The sequence below is a fragment of the Hylaeus anthracinus genome, unplaced genomic scaffold (assembly GCF_026225885.1).
Source record: "Hylaeus anthracinus isolate JK02 unplaced genomic scaffold, UHH_iyHylAnth1.0_haploid 11981, whole genome shotgun sequence".
Lineage (NCBI taxonomy): Eukaryota > Metazoa > Arthropoda > Insecta > Hymenoptera > Colletidae > Hylaeus > Hylaeus anthracinus.
This window is the reverse complement of record NW_026534329.1, coordinates 8,545,060-8,562,914: the sequence shown is the minus strand read 5'-3', so window position 1 is coordinate 8,562,914 and position 17,855 is coordinate 8,545,060. Positions and strand designations below refer to the sequence as shown.

The window sequence follows — 17,855 nt, the reverse complement described above, 5'->3', positions numbered from 1 at the left end:
AAATGGATGACATCATAATACATCCCGATTGACCCTACCGTCAGGGGGTCAGTAGCTTTGGTCCCAAGTACTAAGCACACAATGACTCGGAGAAGTTTAGCAGAATGGAGCCTACATGAACAATTTTCTATAGAGAAGATAGATTTTTCGGGAGGAAATTGGACTCCAATGGATGCAGAAAACGTGCCAGATCTTTTGGAAATAAATCCTGAAGATTACTGGGTGGGAGAGCTTCAATGGATGACGAGCAGAGGATCTTGCGTAGGGATAGGTAACGAATTGATAAGTAGTCGACATGTAACCAGAGGAGCACCAGTGAAAGTGTTTCGAAGGGCTACAGCTATACATGGAGTAGACCGTTTTTGGATGATACCAAAGAGGACTTTGTGCATCTACGGTTCTAAATTACCAGCTGTAGCTCATGTGACTAAAGGAGAAATACTTTGTGTTGTTTGTCCAACGAGGAAAGTAGCGCAGTCCTTGATCATGACAGACGTTGAAAGCGAATTTGAAACTAGACCAGGAGCAAAATTCAACAATTTAAGGCCTATTGAAGTAGACAACCACTATACCAAGTGGACACCAAGTAATTGGACAGATGTGGCAAACATGTCAGGCAGTCCCATCTTTAACTCGGCAGGAAAATTGGTATCTATATATGGCTTAGGTAAGATAGAAGAACGAACAATAATACCTGATGGAATGTCAGCCTCATCAGAGTGTCAAAGTCTGCATTAACAGTGATGGCTCCTGATATTAGACCAGAAATAGTTCCAGATGCTTTCTTCAGAATTGCACCAACAGAAGTTGTAACTAACAACTATGAATCACCAAAGACATATTTCCTATGTGTGGTACCAACTGGAACAGGCAAAACAATATATTTTACAAAGAACCTCACGGAATTAATGCCTAGTAAAAGAAATGTCGCATTGCTCAAACCAACTGCAGCTGCCGTGATGGGAGCATATAAGAGGATCAGTGAATTATTGAAAGTTTCAGGAAACGGGCACTCCATGTATACAATTAAGTATTTGATTGGGCAAAGACACGAAGTTGAGACCGAAAGAGCAGGCAAAAGCGATAGGCTATTAACCCTGATGACCTATGGTCGTGCCATTTCTCAACTCCAGTCGATACAAAATGTGTATGATTACATTCTTTTGGATGAGATACACAATCTTAATGATCCAACAGTACTAGCTTGTGATCTCGCTTTGACAAAACCTAATGCTAGGTACAAGTGTTGTTCCGTCGAACCCGAACAAGTGAATGGTTTAATGGACAAATACTCAGTTAATACTGCTAACGATAAAACTTTGGGACTAGTTTTACTAGCCCGAATGAAATTTTAGCCCAGAGAAGCACAACTTATTATGGACACTAGACTTAACGGCGAAGGTGTTATGATAGACGAAAGTTTAATGGGAGTTTCCACTTCTGACAACGAGCTCTGCTCAAGCGCTCTTTATATTTTTCTATTGGCATCTGTATGATCCATTGATCCTTTGGTCATTAACAAGGAATCGAATCGCCAACGAGCTTTGGTCAGGCATAATTCACTTTCTATGTTGGCATCTGCCCATAGAATTCCGTTCTTCGCATCCACGCGAATCCATATCGTTGCATCCAGCAACTCATCGCGTTCACTCGAACTATTTCGACGTGTTACCGCAATATTTCGCTTCTACAGCACATTCAAGGTGCTCGAATCACCAATGCTGCGTGGTAACGCACACAACAATCGCATCGTACGATTCTCATCTCCTTCCTCGTTCGCGATTCGAGTCCACCACGCCTACGTCTAATCTCACACAAAGCCGATCGGCCGATCGCTCTGTAGCGCGTTCCCAGCAACGTCCTGACCATTCTAAACGAGATCGCACCGTCGATCAACACTTGCGACGATCCAGATCGCCTTGCATCATCAATGCAACATATTCGACGATAGATTCCATGAATCTTTCGCCTGCGACGCGGTAGCGAGCTCGGTCTCTCCGACACAGCGAGAACCACCGACCCTCGCGTCGCCCACACTTACACACATAGGTTCGTTGCAGTTCGATCTCTGACTCGTTTCTGTTCTGAGTACGATATTGTATGTGATTTGTACCGAATGATTTGATGTATAATTCATCAAGAGGTTTTTTACCGAAAGGTTTTCCCCTTAAATGAGCCATTAAATTTCTTCGTTGGTGGCTCAATTGAGTTTATGTTTCTTACCCTGTCTAACTCCTACCCATCCTTTCATTTTCTGTTGGAACAACTCGCAATAATTCGCCCCGTGATTCCGCGTTGGAATCTCGGCGGCACGATGTCGTACTTCGACGCTACAGAGACATCTAATGAAAACGTGATCAGGATCGACAACCCAATGATATTCGGTTTTAGTGCAAGAGGGTTGGTAGAAACGTCACTGATAAGATACCCTGATCCCAAACCTTTTTTATCAAAGACCCAACTACCGACAAATACATCTGGGCTAACATCCAAAGGGAAAGCGAAGGAGACAGATGGCTCCCTAAACGTGACAGAGCTGCGGTACGAGAGTGTAAGGTTATCGAGACACGATGTGGTACCTCGACGCTACACAAATATAAATTCTTCTGGTAATACATTGAATGAGACAGCATCATTGTGATGTGTTGGTGGCAAATATGGAGGGTGATACGAAACTTCAACGATCAAGTTCTTCGTTGGAAGTGGCAGTAACCGAGTAGAAGTCTCGACAAGCGTACATAAAGGTACGGCTATTCTTATGGCCATAAACGGAGTTGTAAGAGTAGCTCTCTCTCGTCTTCACGACGAAGAGTTTGGACTCTTTCACTCATGGATAGTAAGTCAAAAATTACACTTACGCAACTTTGGCAAGTTAAAAACGTTAATAATGGACGTAATTATGTGCGGAATCTATCACGATCCACTGCTACCCACAGATGGCTCCCTAAACGTGACAGAGGTGCGGTACGAGAGTGTAAGGTTATCGAGTATTCCAGTGGAAACGTCTGCCCCAAAAACCTCTCGGCCATCAGAGGAAGCAATATCCAACGCTCCAAACCAGACCCGGATGAACACATCCTTGGCTTCGACTGTAGCCTTGTCATCAGTAACAGATGCGGACATCTCCGACTCCATCGCTGCCAAATAACAGAAGTGCCTTTGAAAGCGTTGTACAGCAAGGTGGTCCACGCTTCTCATCTCAGTGAGGATCCATCTTTACGGGTCAGGCTGTACAACTCTCGTTTTACTACTCGTTTCGCTCACGACCCTTCGCGCAAGTCCCGGGAGACAGGCTTTATTCTGGAGAAATTTCTGGAGCACGTGCAGGGTGTCGAAGATGCGGCGTTAAAGAGCCGCAATCTTAAAGGCACCACCGTGCGTGACCTTAAGGAAGCGGCCACATTCGCCGAAGCGGCGTTCCTTGAGATGGTGCAGAGAGAGAGAGAGAGAGAGAGAGACTGCCCTTCCGGCACAGAATGTGGAGTTGGACGCCCTGCGGGAAGAGTATGCCTCCTTGAAGAGGCAAATAAATGAGATGGTGGCCTCTCTCAAGGCGATGAGGGAGGAGCTGATGCCGGTGAACAGGTTAGCAGTAGATCCAGCTCTGCTGTCAACTCAGCTGTTGCTGAGGGTAACGAGGTAGTTAGCTTAACGTTAATCCTATTGGGTATATTCGATGTTAGAAGTGGCCTAGTCTCGAGTAAATGGATAACGCATGAAGCGCAAAGGAATGATCCAACAACTACTGGGACGCATCACACGAAGCTGAATAATGTATTAGAAGTACACAAGGCGGTAATATGGTCACAGGGCCTGGGAATGGATGGCAATGGTGGTGCTCTTATTGCAGGATCGAGCTTGTACCCTAATTATGATACGAGAGCAATACTGGCTACACATTTTCAGCTTTGCCCTACCTTGTTCAAACGAGTTAACCGCGTTCTCAGAGGGAACTCTAGGTCTTTCATTTTTAACAGGCTCCGTAGGAGGATAGGAGCAGGTTCTACAACCAAAAATTCACGAGAGCGTTAAGTAATAATATAAATAAATATTTATATAAAAAGATGTAGGGTAAATGAAAGAATTGAAGTTAAAGCACAAAAAATACGTTTGTGACGATGCATTGTAATGATTAAGGCGCAACAAGTATTAATAATTCGTTGATTTTTCCAACAGCTCGCGCGTGTCATCGGTACACACAGATTGATGAAAAGAGGATGATGTGTCTTGACGTTTTAAAATGTTAGATCTGTTTTTGATTATATTAGGTTATAAAAAGATGAACGTTGGTTTTGTGATTTATAGACATATAGCTTATTTTTTTAATTGAATAGAGAAAATATGGCGATGACAGACGGGCACATGTCTGGCGTCGTAGTGGGGTATGATACCAACCGAATTGCACCGCCCCTGTTGCTTCTTGTCATGGCGGTTCTTTTTCACTAATTGCGATTACCAATGGAAAGCAGGAGATGCAAGTACTTTCTTTGGGAACACTAATACGCTAGTGTACAGACTATCGCGTACACTAAAAAGAACGTCAATGTATTGTTTTGTCCGGTTACATTTAACACTCCCGGTGTTCAAATTTCTCTAGACGATATTAGAATAGCCGCGAGAGATTTACAAAAGTTAATATGTAGGATAGAAGCCGTGTTCAAAGTATTACACGAACGTAACGGTAAAATTAACACAGCTAAAGGCGAATTTTTCCAGTCGGAAATCAAATACTGCGGCTACGTAATAGATAAAGACGGAATACGTAAAGATAAGTCCAAGTTCGAAGCCGTTTCAAAGATGCCGCGTCTATTGATGCGCACGAGACGAGACAAATCTCGATCTCGTCTCGATTTCGAGATGGGATTCGGGATCGAGACTACTTGTATACTTGAGTTCACCAGAGAGCATAACCGCCGGAGAACCGGTTTTCGTTCTTTCTGCGCATCCTTGCCCTGATTGGCTGTACTCTCCCTCTCGCGGCTCTCACGCACATGCGCGCTGCGTCTTGACGCGCAGTGACGCGGTGTCGGTGACGCCACGCTCCATCATTCGCGATAACATAACGGGTGGCTTGAGCAACTGTATAAAAAGTGTAATATTTTTGGAGTGTGCGTCTAAAAAAATGGAGCCCGTTCCTGGACCATCTAGGGTCACCCCAATAAAAACATATCCATCGGGAAAGGTAAGCTTGTGTTATAAATATATACAATTTTCTGCATTTTTATACGATAAACGTGAAAAATTTCTCATTAACATGAAACATACAGGGCGCGGTCGAATAACACGCACTAGCGTGCACGAGGCTTCTCACGATAAAAGTTTTCTACGTATTTTTTCTTGAACTCGGTAATTTTTAAATGCTGGATAGACATTGTTTATAAACACGATATGAAATTTTATACCAAACTTTGTTCCTATCCCTTTACAAAAAACCACCTCGCGTCCGCCAGCATACGTTATTCGACCGCATCCTATACCCAAAAATATTGTAACAGCTTGAAAGAGGTGGTTTGGCAGGTGATTTGAAACAACTTTTTCCTTAGCGAAAATGTTGTCCGAGGCTTCGTTATGGAGATATTAAGAGAAAACCCCGACCAATCAGAGCGCGCGTATACCGTTGGAGCGGCCGTGGTAGCGAAGGCTACGCGTTAGGCGGCCGCGCTCCCCGACCAATCAGAGCGCGAGTATGCCAATGGAGCGCCCGCTGATTGGTCGGGGTTTTCTGTTAATATCTCCTCAACGAAGCCTCGGACAACATTTTCGCTAAGGAAAAAGTTGTTTCAAATCACCTCCCAAACCACCTCTTTCAAGCTGTTACAACATTTTCGGGACAGCCTGTATACATTTGAAATTGTATCTTGTGTAGTTTAATTAAGTATACAAAATTGTTCTTTTTGTAGTTCATTGGATCCTCCCAAAAGATAATGATTATCAATTTATATGAAAATCTGAAGCTGGAGCAGCCGGAATTGAAGTAAGTAAACATTGACATAAATACTCAATTTGGTATTGGTAAACATTAACATACATACCCAAAATCCAGGGTACTCATTTTTCCTGTTTGCTTTTGTTACAGAGATATAAACAGCTAATAGCGTTAATGAGCCAAAAACTTGGCATTGGACTATTGTCTATCACTAAAACAATATTCGAGTACAAAAAGACAGGCAAAGTAACGTCGCCTTGCAAAAAACGACCCCGTCTAAATTATTTAGAAAAGACGGCGGAAAAAGATATTTTGGCAATAAGAACCGTTCATGATTTTTGATTTCGGAAAGAAATACCGACGATCCAAAAAATATTGACTGCGGTTAATGACAATACGTCTCTCCCCAATTTTAGCCGAACTTCTCTGTACAGACTTTTAAAAAGGATGGAATTTAAATATGTTTCAAGGTCCAGAAACAGCGCCATGCTGGATAAAGAGTACATTGTGGCTTGGTGCCAGAAATATATATTTCAGATAAAACAATTCAGATCTCAAAATAAACCGATATATTACTTTGTTGAAACATGGGTGACTGCTGGGGATGTGAAGAGGAAACTCTGGAAAGACACCTCAGTTTCATCCGAGAGAAATGCCGAGGAAAGGGGTCTGTCGACGGGAATTCCAGACTCTGTCAATAAGGGGAAACGCCTCATCGTTCTACACATCGGGTCGGCAGATGGATTCGTTCCTGGAGGGCTCCTCTGTTTCGAGTCGAAGAAAAATTCTGCCGATTATCACGACGAAATGAATGGAGATACATTCTTCGATTGGTTTCGTAATATTTTGCCCATGCTAAAAGATGGGGCTGTCATAGTGATGGACAATGCCTCGTATCATAGCATTAAAATGGAAAAATACTCAAATATGACGTGGAGAGAAAAATGATATGAATACGTGGCTTGTCAGTAAGGGGTAAAAAGTGGAACCATATTTCGTGAAGGCGCAATTATTAGAGTTAGTTAAGAAGCATAAGAAAGAACAGAATTATGTCATTGATGAATACGCCAAGCAACATGGCCACGAAGTGTTGCGACTTCTCCCGTACCACTGTGAATTAAACCCCATCGAATTAGCATGGGCGTATATTAAAGAATACGTCAGAGGACGTAACGTAACGTACAAGTTGCCAGACGTACGGAAACTGATATACGAAGCCATCGAGAATGTGTCTCCAGTGATGTGGCAGAATTTTATTCGTCGCGTAACAGGGGAGGAAAATAGACTCCAGGAATCGGATAACATCACCGATTCGATGTTAGACGATGGGGCTGAACGGGTGGACTCACCGGCCCCGTCGTCAGACTCCGAAACCGAGTCAGAGTAGATTTCTCGGTGGCCTTGGGGTTTTAGTGGGTATTCCTGAAGATGCATTGCATCTTGATGCGTAAATGCATTTCCCCAAGGGAAAAAAAAAGTATTGGTAAGGTTTAAGTAGATAATAAAATATTGTGTAAATATCAAACATTGTGTATAATAAAAATTACGTAATAGTGATTAGTATTAGTAATATTAATTAGTAATAATTAAAATTAAATAATAAAATTGGTCCGTTAATTAAACAATAAAGTTGTACGTTCAAAAAATTACTTTTAAATTACATATCTTGACCTACAGGCGTCTCTCAAGTGCAAAAGGTTAAACACGAGTTTATTTATTTCACCCCGTATATTACTCGCGCCTTTAACGAAGGGGATAGGTATCCGCGGAGTGGGAATATCGAGGTTCGACAAGTTCCCCTATTACCTTCCAACTTGCGCAAAGCAGTTATGGACTCTGGTGAACTCAAGTATAACACTCGAGATCCACGAGATGGCATTGATATGAATGCAGTATATGAGACGTCTGGGAAAGGATGAGGATGGATGCGAGAAGAGAGTGAAAGGGAAAGAAAGTGAAGGGAGGATAGACGAATGGACGAATGGATGGATGAATGAAAGAATGAATGAATGAGGGAAGGAATGAAGGAAGGAAGGATGAATGAGAGGGAAAGATGAAAGGTAAGGGGTGGAATTCCCCGGAAGCGGGGGCGAGCTCTCCCTCGCTCTCTCGATTTGGTGTGGGCGTGCGCTGGCGGTAGGTAGGATAAGATAAGGTTAAGAATAGGTATAAGGTAGTGTTAAGAAAGATATAGGTCTAAGGTCTAGGTTTAAGAATAGGTTAAGTTAAGGTTAAGGTAGGTTAAAGAGATTGTATGGGGAAGGAAGGCCATGTAACCCTTAGGGGAAACATTAATAAAGACATACATGCATATGAGAAATCTGTCAGCGATACAAATTGGACAAATGCATTAGCAAAATATCATAATGCAAGAAGAGCGGATAAGGATGTTAACATACTGTCACGGTGGTCAACTCATTCAGAGGAGTATCCCTGTTTATCAAAAACGGCACGGGACTTCCTAGGAAGGCCGGCCACGTCTGTTCCAGCGGAACGTTTATTCTCGAATTCTGGATTAATTATACGCAAACACCGTAACCAAAACTAATTACTGAAGCTGCTAGATCGTTAATGTGCCTTTTTTGTATTTTTTTTTTTTATTACCGTGGTGGAGGGGAAATTCTCCAAAGACATCCTCCAGATGTTGTTGGAGGGTAGTGTGGGATTTTTACCCACTAAAACATCTCCACCACAGCCCTCCGGGGCGGAACTATCCCGATGGTAATACATCGTCCCGGTGAGATCGCCACTCTAGCGACCGCATGTCCTCGCTGTTCCTCAGCGAACAGCTAAGGTTACCTTAGACTACCTCGTCGGTCTTCCTCCTGGAAACAGCCGGAGGGGGGGGGGGGTGGCACTCCTCCCCTAAAACGCGGCCGGTACTCCCCCGCGAGCATAGGGGTAGTAGTACCTACACAGGCTCGCAGGAGTTGTCCGTCCACCATGTCCTTCCCTTAGGCTCGGACCCTTGGGAAAGCTTCCATTGAACCGCTATACGAGGCGGTCCCTTCACCCTTCTCACTCCGACCTCCCGGTCAACATCAACCGGGAGGGGGTCCCCCGTGGGGGGCCGCAGAGACCCTCATCCTCTCCCCTCGGCGAGGGGGAGGGAAACGCCCTGGGTGGTGGGTGGAAACAGATCCTCATCCTCGGCCCGGGCCGAAGATGGAGCCACCCAGGGCTACCCCTGGAGTACGAGCTACCCATGGTCGACACCATGGGCGGCTAAGAACATATTGCGGCCGAGCCGGGCATGGTACATTGCTCGGCCGCGAGGTCATTAATGTGCCCCAATTCGTGGTACGTGTCAAACTGACACGCATTATTGTAACAAATTTTGGAAAGATTCATTTACTTTCGTACTCTTGCTCGCTACATGACCTTTGTCTAGAATTTTAATGTAAAATTGCTAATTTGAAACTGATCGTTCGTATTACTTTAGAAGTTAAATTTATAAAATCGAATTTCAAAATGCAAGTGTGCAAACGTATACAGACTGTTTCGTGTAACATAGGAGAGCTACGCGACATCCAGTAGAATTATCAATAACTTCAGAATATGGGCAAATGATTAACGATAACTTTTATGAGTAATTTTTTGTCGACAGTAGAGACGTTGTAACTTTCAAATCTTTTAAGACGGGTTAAGGTAGCGTAGGAGGTAGGAATTTTTGCACGTTGCGTATTTGAAAGTTGAGTGTCCCATAGACTGCTCTGTACCAACGATATGCATGTTGGTCCAGATTCTTCGAAATCTAGTCTGGTCTCATCTCGTGCGCATCGCTAGTCGCGTACGAGAAATGTTGCCGAAGTACGTGCGTTTATCGCCATGATCAATTCCTACGATAGATTTTTTTAAGTGTAAGATACATTTCAATGTATTATGTTATGTTATGTGAAACAATGGCTCTTTTGCGCGATAAATTCAATGGCCGTGTTATATCGCGTTGTGGCGATGTTAATTTCCCGCCACGATCATGTGATTTGACGCCGTTGGACTTCTTTCTTTGGGGATATTTAAAAGAAAAAGTGTACGTCAATAAGCCAAGAACAATTCAGGTGCTAAAGGATGAGATAATTCGGCACATTAACGACATTGAACCTCAATGATGTCTCAGAGTCATTGAAAATATGAGTCATCGGATAGAAGTATGCCAGTGTGACGTCACACGCCTATCTCTTCACCCAAATTTCGCTTACCATTCGTAGATCAACCCCTCATATACCAGGTGTATGCATAAGTTTTTTCCGGTTTAACTAAGAGATGGCACCAGCGAAAAGTACGAAGCGTATTCATTTGTCTCATACGTCATTTTGTTCGTCTGTCATTAGACTACAAACACACGCAAGTTGAATCCGCCAAAAACTAACCTCGTTGTTTTATCGTTCACTGATCATGTCGAGTTTTGTGCCTGAAAAAGAACATTTACGGCACGCATTGCTTTTCTTATTTAATCAGAAGAAAAAGGTTGTTGACAGTCATCGTTTGATGGTGGAAACATATGGTGAACACGCTCCATCGATTAGGACATGCGAGACACGGTTTCGACAATTTAAAAGCGGTGATTTCAATGTGAAAGACAGTGAGCGCTCTAGTAGGCCACAAAAATGTGAAGACGAGAAATTGCAGGAGTTATTGGACGATGACCCAACTCAAACTCAACGGCAATTAGCAGAAGCATTACATGTGTCACAAGAAACGATCAGCAGACGTTTACGAGCAATGGGAGAGATTAATAAACTTGGTAAATGGTACCATGCGATTTTAATGAACGTCAAATGGAAAATCGCAAAGTCACTTGTGAAATGCTGCTTCAACGCCACAAAATGAAATCATTTTTGCATCGAATTGTAACCGGTGACGAAAAATGGATTTATTCTGAAAACCCGAAGCGATCAAAATCGTGGATTGGAAATGGCGGATAGAAGAGGGAATATTCTAATTAGGGGAATGAGAGTCGAAAAAGGGAAGGAGACCGAATCGGTGAAGGAAATGCTGGGGAGAAGGAAAGAGCATGGTGGTGGCGAGGCTGCAAGGGATAGAAATGAAAAAAGAGGTGATGATGAGAAAGAGAGTTTTAGGAAGTAAGGTGGACATCGTTGGAAATTGATTCCGTTTGAAAGCGATTTCAAATCTCCACGCAGCCATCCATTAGTCATCGTGGCCAAAGATTCACGGGGGTAATTTCCCGAAACAGTCAAATCATAAGGTAAATAAAATAAAGCAACATAAAAGGGGAGAACGGCCGAGAATAATTGATCCGAAGGACCCCCGCACATGCCCTAAATGTGCAAAATCGGACATGTTTGCCGTGCTGTTCAATTTGGTTTCACTAATGCGAGTTGGGACGTGACAAACTGGTGACAGCGGTGGGATGGTCCGATCCTTCGGTCAGTTATTCTTGTATATTAACCTCTTATACGTACGTCTACACATACACTCGCGTCAAAATGCCTCTTAAAACTCGTCAAATGACCGCCGAGGAAGCTGAATTATTGCAAGAACAGATCGCGAATCAGGAAAAACGTATCCGCGAACGCGAAGAGGCGATAACGCAACGGGAACTCGAACTAAATCGTGAGAAAGAACGTATCGCGTATGAACACGAAGTGCGCGAAGATGCCATCCGTAAAACTACGGAAGAATTAGAACAAAAAAGGTTAGAAATAGAATCAAAATACGACAACGAATCAAAATCCGAACCAGTTAAAATGTCTCAAAATCCACGTAACGAAAAGGGTAATCCGCAGACTATAAATTTAGACTCATCTATAATTGAGCAGACTAACGAGCCAACCGAATTAATGGCACGACTAACGAACGATTTAACGACACTTCGCCGCGATATCAACCAAATAAAGACAAAACCGGCTTACCTTAACGTAGAAGTCCCATCTTTCGAGATGCCAACAGATTTCCAACCGCCACGCGTTGAATTTAAGGGACTTAATTCACCTAACTTATATAGTTCATCCGGTTACTCTTCCATCCGCGACGCGATCGAATTTATTCCAGTTTTTTATGGCCGAAATATGCCGGTACTTCAGTTTATTAGAATCTGTAGGAAGACACGAATAATAATCGCCCCGCACCACGAAAACCAGTTTACGCGATTGATAATGAATAAATTAAAGGGCCGCGCTTATACCGCAGTAGAGGACTACGATTGTAAGAATATTTCAGAACTTAGTGAAGTACTATTAGGGACATTCGGTCCATGTAAGAACATTCACCACTATCGTAGTGAGCCATCCAGCATTTACCAGCGTGAGGGAGAGCATATGCTCGATTACATAAGCCGAGTCAAAGATATTAGGAACGCGATATTAGAATGCAACCGCGACGTACATTCAGGAAATTGCGAAGGAAACGAGAAATTGACCATTAAGAGTTTTATCGATGGCACAATACCGGAAATTCGCGTACAATTAACAGCACGCACCTTAGCTTCCAATTGCTAGGGGTATGCAAGCGAGGGAGATACAAGCTGTGTCATACATGCTTTCTACGGTCGGGAACACAAACGCCTCATGGATAGACACCGCCCCATTTTTTATGAGCATATTGTATGCATATCCGTCCTCTCCACACGCCTTCATCTTAGACAAAATGGCTGCCCAATTCATCAGAGGGCTCGACAAAACAGATTCATACAAGTTATACTGGACAGACTTCACTGCACGCGATAAGACGGCTCAAAACATCAGGGTTATAGCTGCTACGTTACCAGCTTTTTTAGACATCGCCAGAGGAGCCCACCACTACTTCAACGCAAACGATGAAAGAAGGTATTTTCAATAGCTGTAATATAATGCTTTTACAGCTTATAATGCTTTTACAGTGCCCAAGTATTACAATGAACTAATCTGGGAAGACGACACTTGGGGGCATGTGTTGCCGGTACCCTTCTGGATCATATCTGCTTGGGATGAACATTATGGAACATCTGTCCCTCGAAATTTTTTGCAGAGATATGAATCCATTACGAGAGAAAAACACCGTTACCTGACTTGCATCACAAACGACTCGTTAGCTAGCCAACACCTAGCATCAGGTACCCTTGACTTTAAATCATGCAGGCCCATCATCTTGCACACCTTAGGTTCAATGTACTTATCGTACATGCCTCTGCACTTGGATCAATGGTCCTGGTTGACGAGTCGTGGCTGACCTAACATCACAAACCCAGCACATTTAACATCATCCACCCTGCTACTAACCCTGAAGTATCACTTCATTGAGACTGTTCCGTCGGGCCCTAGCGGATTCGGCGGAAAACCAATCGAATTAATTCGCATATATCAGCGATTAACGCGACATCTCCAAAACGGATGAAAGAACGCGTACCTCCCTAGATTCGATCGCCACGCCATGCGGCGCGAACACCTAATCGACAAATGAAGCAACATCGCTTCTTTTGTTGGATGCTACGAGCCTCGCGGCTTTCGTTACGTTTCTCAAACACTTGGCTCTCGCCGGCTCCAGCGAGTTTCTGCGTTCAATAGACTCACGGATCGTGTTATTTCTTCGATTCAACAACGCCCGATGCGTTAATTGCTTTATTTCGCTATCGAAACCCTACGCGACGCGGATACGACCTCGTGTGCGCGATCGCGTACCACCACGTGGCGACGCCATTTCGGCGGACTTTGTCCACATTCTTAGCTTCCCTTCAAACCTAACGATCATCTCTTGACCTTCTTCAGGGATTCTCATGCCAACGAGCTCTGGTCAGGCATAATTCACTTTCTATGTTGGCATCTGCCCGTAGAATTCCGTTCTTCGCATCCACGCGAATCCATATCGTTGCATTCAGCAACTCATCGCGTTCACTCGAACTATTTCGACGTGTTACCGCAATATTTCGCTTCTACAGCACATTCAAGGTGCTCGAATCACCAATGCTGCGTGATAGCGCACACAACAATCGCATCGTACGATTCTCATCTCCTTCCCTGTTCGCGATTCGAGCCCACCACGCCTACGTCTAATCTCACACAAAGCCGATCGGCCGATCGCTCTGTAGCGCGTTCCCAGCAACGTCCTGACCATTCTAAACGAGATCGCACCGTCGATCAACACTTGCGACGATCCAGATCGTCTTGCATCATCAATGCAACATATTCGACGATAGATTCCATGAATCTTTCGCCTGCGACGCGGTAGCGAGCTCGGTCTCTCCGACACAGCGAGAACCACCGACCCTCGCGTCGCCCACACTTACACACATAGGTTCGTTGCAGTTCGATCTCTGACTCGTTTCTGTTCTGAGTACGATATTGTATGTGATTTGTACCGAATGATTTGATGTATAATTCATCAAGAGGTTTTTTACCGAAAGGTTTTCCCCTTAAATGAGCCATTAAATTTCTTCGTTGGTGGCTCAATTGAGCTTATGTTTCTTACCCTGTCTAACTCCTACCCATCCTTTCATTTTCTGTTGGAATAACTCGCAATAATTCGCCCCGTGATTCCGCGTTGGAATCTCGGCGGCACGATGTCGTACTTCGACGCTACAGAGACATCTAATGAAAACGTGATCAGGATCGACAACCCAATGATATTCGGTTTTAGTGCAAGAGGGTTGGTAGAAACGTCACTGATAAGATACCCTGATCCCAAACCTTTTTTATCAAAGACCCAACTACCGACAAATACATCTGGGCTAACATCCAAAGGGAAAGCGAAGGAGACAGATGGCTCCCTAAACGTGACAGAGGTGCGGTACGAGAGTGTAAGGTTATCGAGGCACGGTGTCGTACCTCGACGCTACACAAATATAAATTCTTCTGGTAATACATTGAATGAGACAGTATCATTGTGATGTGTTGGTGGCAAATATGGAGGGTGATACGAAACTTCAACGATCAAGTTCTTCGTTGGAAGTGGCAGTAACCGAGTAGAAGTCTCGACAAGCGTACATAGAGGTGCGGCTATTCTTATGGCCATAAACGGAGTTGTAAGGATAGCTCCCTCTCGTCTTCACGACGAAGAGTTTGGACTCTTTCACTCATGGATAGTAAGTCAAAAATTACACTTACGCAACTTTGGCAAGTTAAAAACGTTAATAATGGACGTAATTATGTGCGGAATCTATCACGATCCACTGCTACCCTTATCGAAAACTTTATGTTTCTACCTATTCTTTAGAGTAGTCCCTGATCGTCTGTATTCTGACCATGTAAGAGGTGAAGACTTATATTCTTTAGTGCTATCTCGACTGTCGAAGGGCAGAAGTCGTTTTGTTGACTCGATGATAAGACCATTATACAGCAGAGGAATGGACACCGAATCACTAAAAGTGCAGTTGGACTCATTCCCCTTTCAGACGTATTATCGAGTGTAATTAACGGTATTCACAGCGGCGATCGCTTGGAAAAATTACCCACATAATTGGTGACCCCGACGTATGTGTATTATTTACTGGAGTACGCAATAAACTTTGCATGATCTGTCGGTATGCTGCGAAGATTAATTCAGGAGCATGTCCTTGCTGGCAGCAAGATTCGTACAGATTGCTTCCGAAGTTACTTAGGACCAGGTGCAGCTGGATTCATTCGCAAAACAGTGAATCATAGCGTGGAATTTGTTTTTTTTTTTTGTTTTTGCATTTGTTCGTTGCACCACCTGCAAAGCTCGATCTCTCTGATCCTAAGGTGCAAGCAGAACTGGGAATAGAGCCAGAAGATCTCAACTATGTCTCGACCAAATGACTTCGAAAGCCAGCTGGCTATCCTCGTGACCACACTAGGCCTGGATGATGTCGATAAGACGAGCTTAGCAGAGACTTTGGATGTGGATCCAATCTCTCTCGAGCTGGCAGTTCTGCAGAATATGTAAGAAGTGATACGCTACGAGGGATTTGATCCTGCCAGAATCGTAGGATTGACGCTCAGTCATCACAAAACAGCAACAGCTGTTGCTGCAACATCTGGTGGTACAGAGGTATCAGGGACTGTGGTTTCAGGCGGAGCTACTGTGGACTACTCTTATAGCGTCAATGAAAAGTTCCTCGCTGATGTGCAATTCTTATGTTTTATGTTTCTGACAAGAGGTGCTGCTTATGTCAAAATCAGTAAGAAATCGAATGCACTTATGGGAGACATCATGGGACTGCTAAAGGAGAAGTATCACATCTGTCCTACCAAGAGAGAGCGCGGGGAAACACTGGAATCGACAATTATCACCATTCCACGTATTGCTGCGTCATTCCCACACGTGAGCCTGGAGATGGTGTACCAGAACCTAGGAAAAGAGCTAGTGCCTCTTCATAACATTTTCCCAGAGGGCACTCCTGACTGGCCACGAGTGATGCTATTCCCTTTGATTGCCAGCATGTTGGTGCTACAACCAGGTAGACCAGTGGTGCAGTTAGTGTCGCCATTGATGAGTTACTGCATCAGACAGGGAAGAAGACACCTCTAGCGGCCATCCTGCAGTTCCTACAAGCTTCCTTGCAGTCAATATGTAAAAGTCTTCTACCGTCGAAAATCCTCTAATGTCAACTTCCAAACTCTCCTTGCCGTAGACCTTAATTTTCTTGCCAGTAGTGGAACGAATATCGAATGTCTCCTTTGGAATTTTCGGACCTCCAGTCGCCTCCTGCATCGCCGTACTCTTGACGACCGGGGGACTGCTTCCTGGTCCGGCGTCTCCTCCTTGCGCCGTCCTCTTCCCGTTTCCCTGAAAAGGTTTCCTCGAAGCTGTCGTTCCTGCCTGACCGTTCTTGGCCTTGTAGTGTCACGTGCCGACAATTTTAATTTTAATTTCGTTTTTGATTTCGTCGACAGGAATGTGTTCGAGATGGTTTACCATCCCGAATTCGTTCTAATCGAACACAAACCTAGCCTTTGACTGTAGTTTGCTAAATTCGTTATGGGAAAGAATACACATTCCCTCCTTGAAATCAACGTCGTCACGCCACTTTCACCCGGTGGCAACGCCGCGCCGCGGGTAAATCTTGTAAAATATAATAGTATTGTAAAAATAATAGTACGATGCGTTGCTGTTATATGTCAATTATTATTAAATGTTCACGCGCCGTGGGAAAGGAAGAGCATACAAGCATTATCAAAATAGATAAGAATTCTCTTCACGCCAGATCGTTTGAAATTCCACGCCGAACTTCCGTCGCGAACCGTCAGAAACCACGTTTTTGAGGTGAGCAGCTCGCGTACCGCACACCACAGTACAGGGCGTCGCGAAACCTAGCGCAGCGCTTTGATCTTCTTTCTCTTTCGCTCCCGCTGACCGACCGCATGGTTAAAAAATTAAAACTCTTGAATTGAATTGTATAAACAGCACAGAAGTCCTAGGATCTGAGCGGAGCACACAAAAACCTTAGTCAGCCTAGGAGTCTAGCCAACTAGAACTCACTGTCGTTAGGGCTGCACTCTGATTCGGCACCTCCGAGAGTGCAGCGCAAGCATTTTTGTAAACCTCGAACCGAATTGTGCTCGGAATAGCGAAGTCAAAAACACTTCTCATCGTACAGTTGCATCGAGCGCGAGCAGTCCGAGCGAATTATTTAGAGCAAAGTTGGCTTTACCGGTTAAATTCATTGTGAAAAGCGAGTGGTAGGCAAGACTCAATTCCTCGTAAAACAACCTAACTTCGCTCTTAAATTTCTCCTAATTATTAAATTCATCCGAAATGTTTTAAGTTTAAATCAATTGTTTTTAATTTTCTTTTCTCAAGTGTTAATTATCCGTTTATTCCGTAATTCATAATTTTTCACGTGTCTGTGTGTGCTTCTCCCCTGTCCAGGACATTCGACGACCAACATCCAGGCGTTTCGATACATCGATAAACTTACAGTAAATCTTGGTGGTGAGTGTTTGCTCCAATACAATATTGTTACATGTACCTTCATACGATTGTGACCACTCGAAATATCAAAAATGATATTTCATTTCCGGGTTTAATCCCT

The 17,855-nt window shown here is 43.9% G+C and overlaps 3 protein-coding genes across 3 annotated transcripts in view; 2 read left to right on the top strand and 1 right to left on the bottom strand.

The window, feature by feature from the left end:
* LOC128885338 (uncharacterized) overlaps positions 1-17,855 on the bottom strand; it is a 148,067-nt gene that overhangs the window by 88,455 nt on the left and 41,757 nt on the right. The gene's annotated exons all lie outside the window — the stretch shown is intronic.
* LOC128885337 (uncharacterized) overlaps positions 1-17,855 on the top strand; it is a 90,362-nt gene that overhangs the window by 45,948 nt on the left and 26,559 nt on the right. The window lies entirely within an intron of this gene.
* On the top strand, positions 5,123-7,313 carry LOC128885590 (uncharacterized). The gene is made up of 4 exons (XM_054139687.1): positions 5,123-5,182; positions 5,901-5,974; positions 6,343-6,764; positions 6,943-7,313. The coding sequence occupies exons 1-4, from the start codon at positions 5,123-5,125 to the stop codon at positions 7,311-7,313; spliced, it is 927 nt and encodes a 308-aa protein (XP_053995662.1).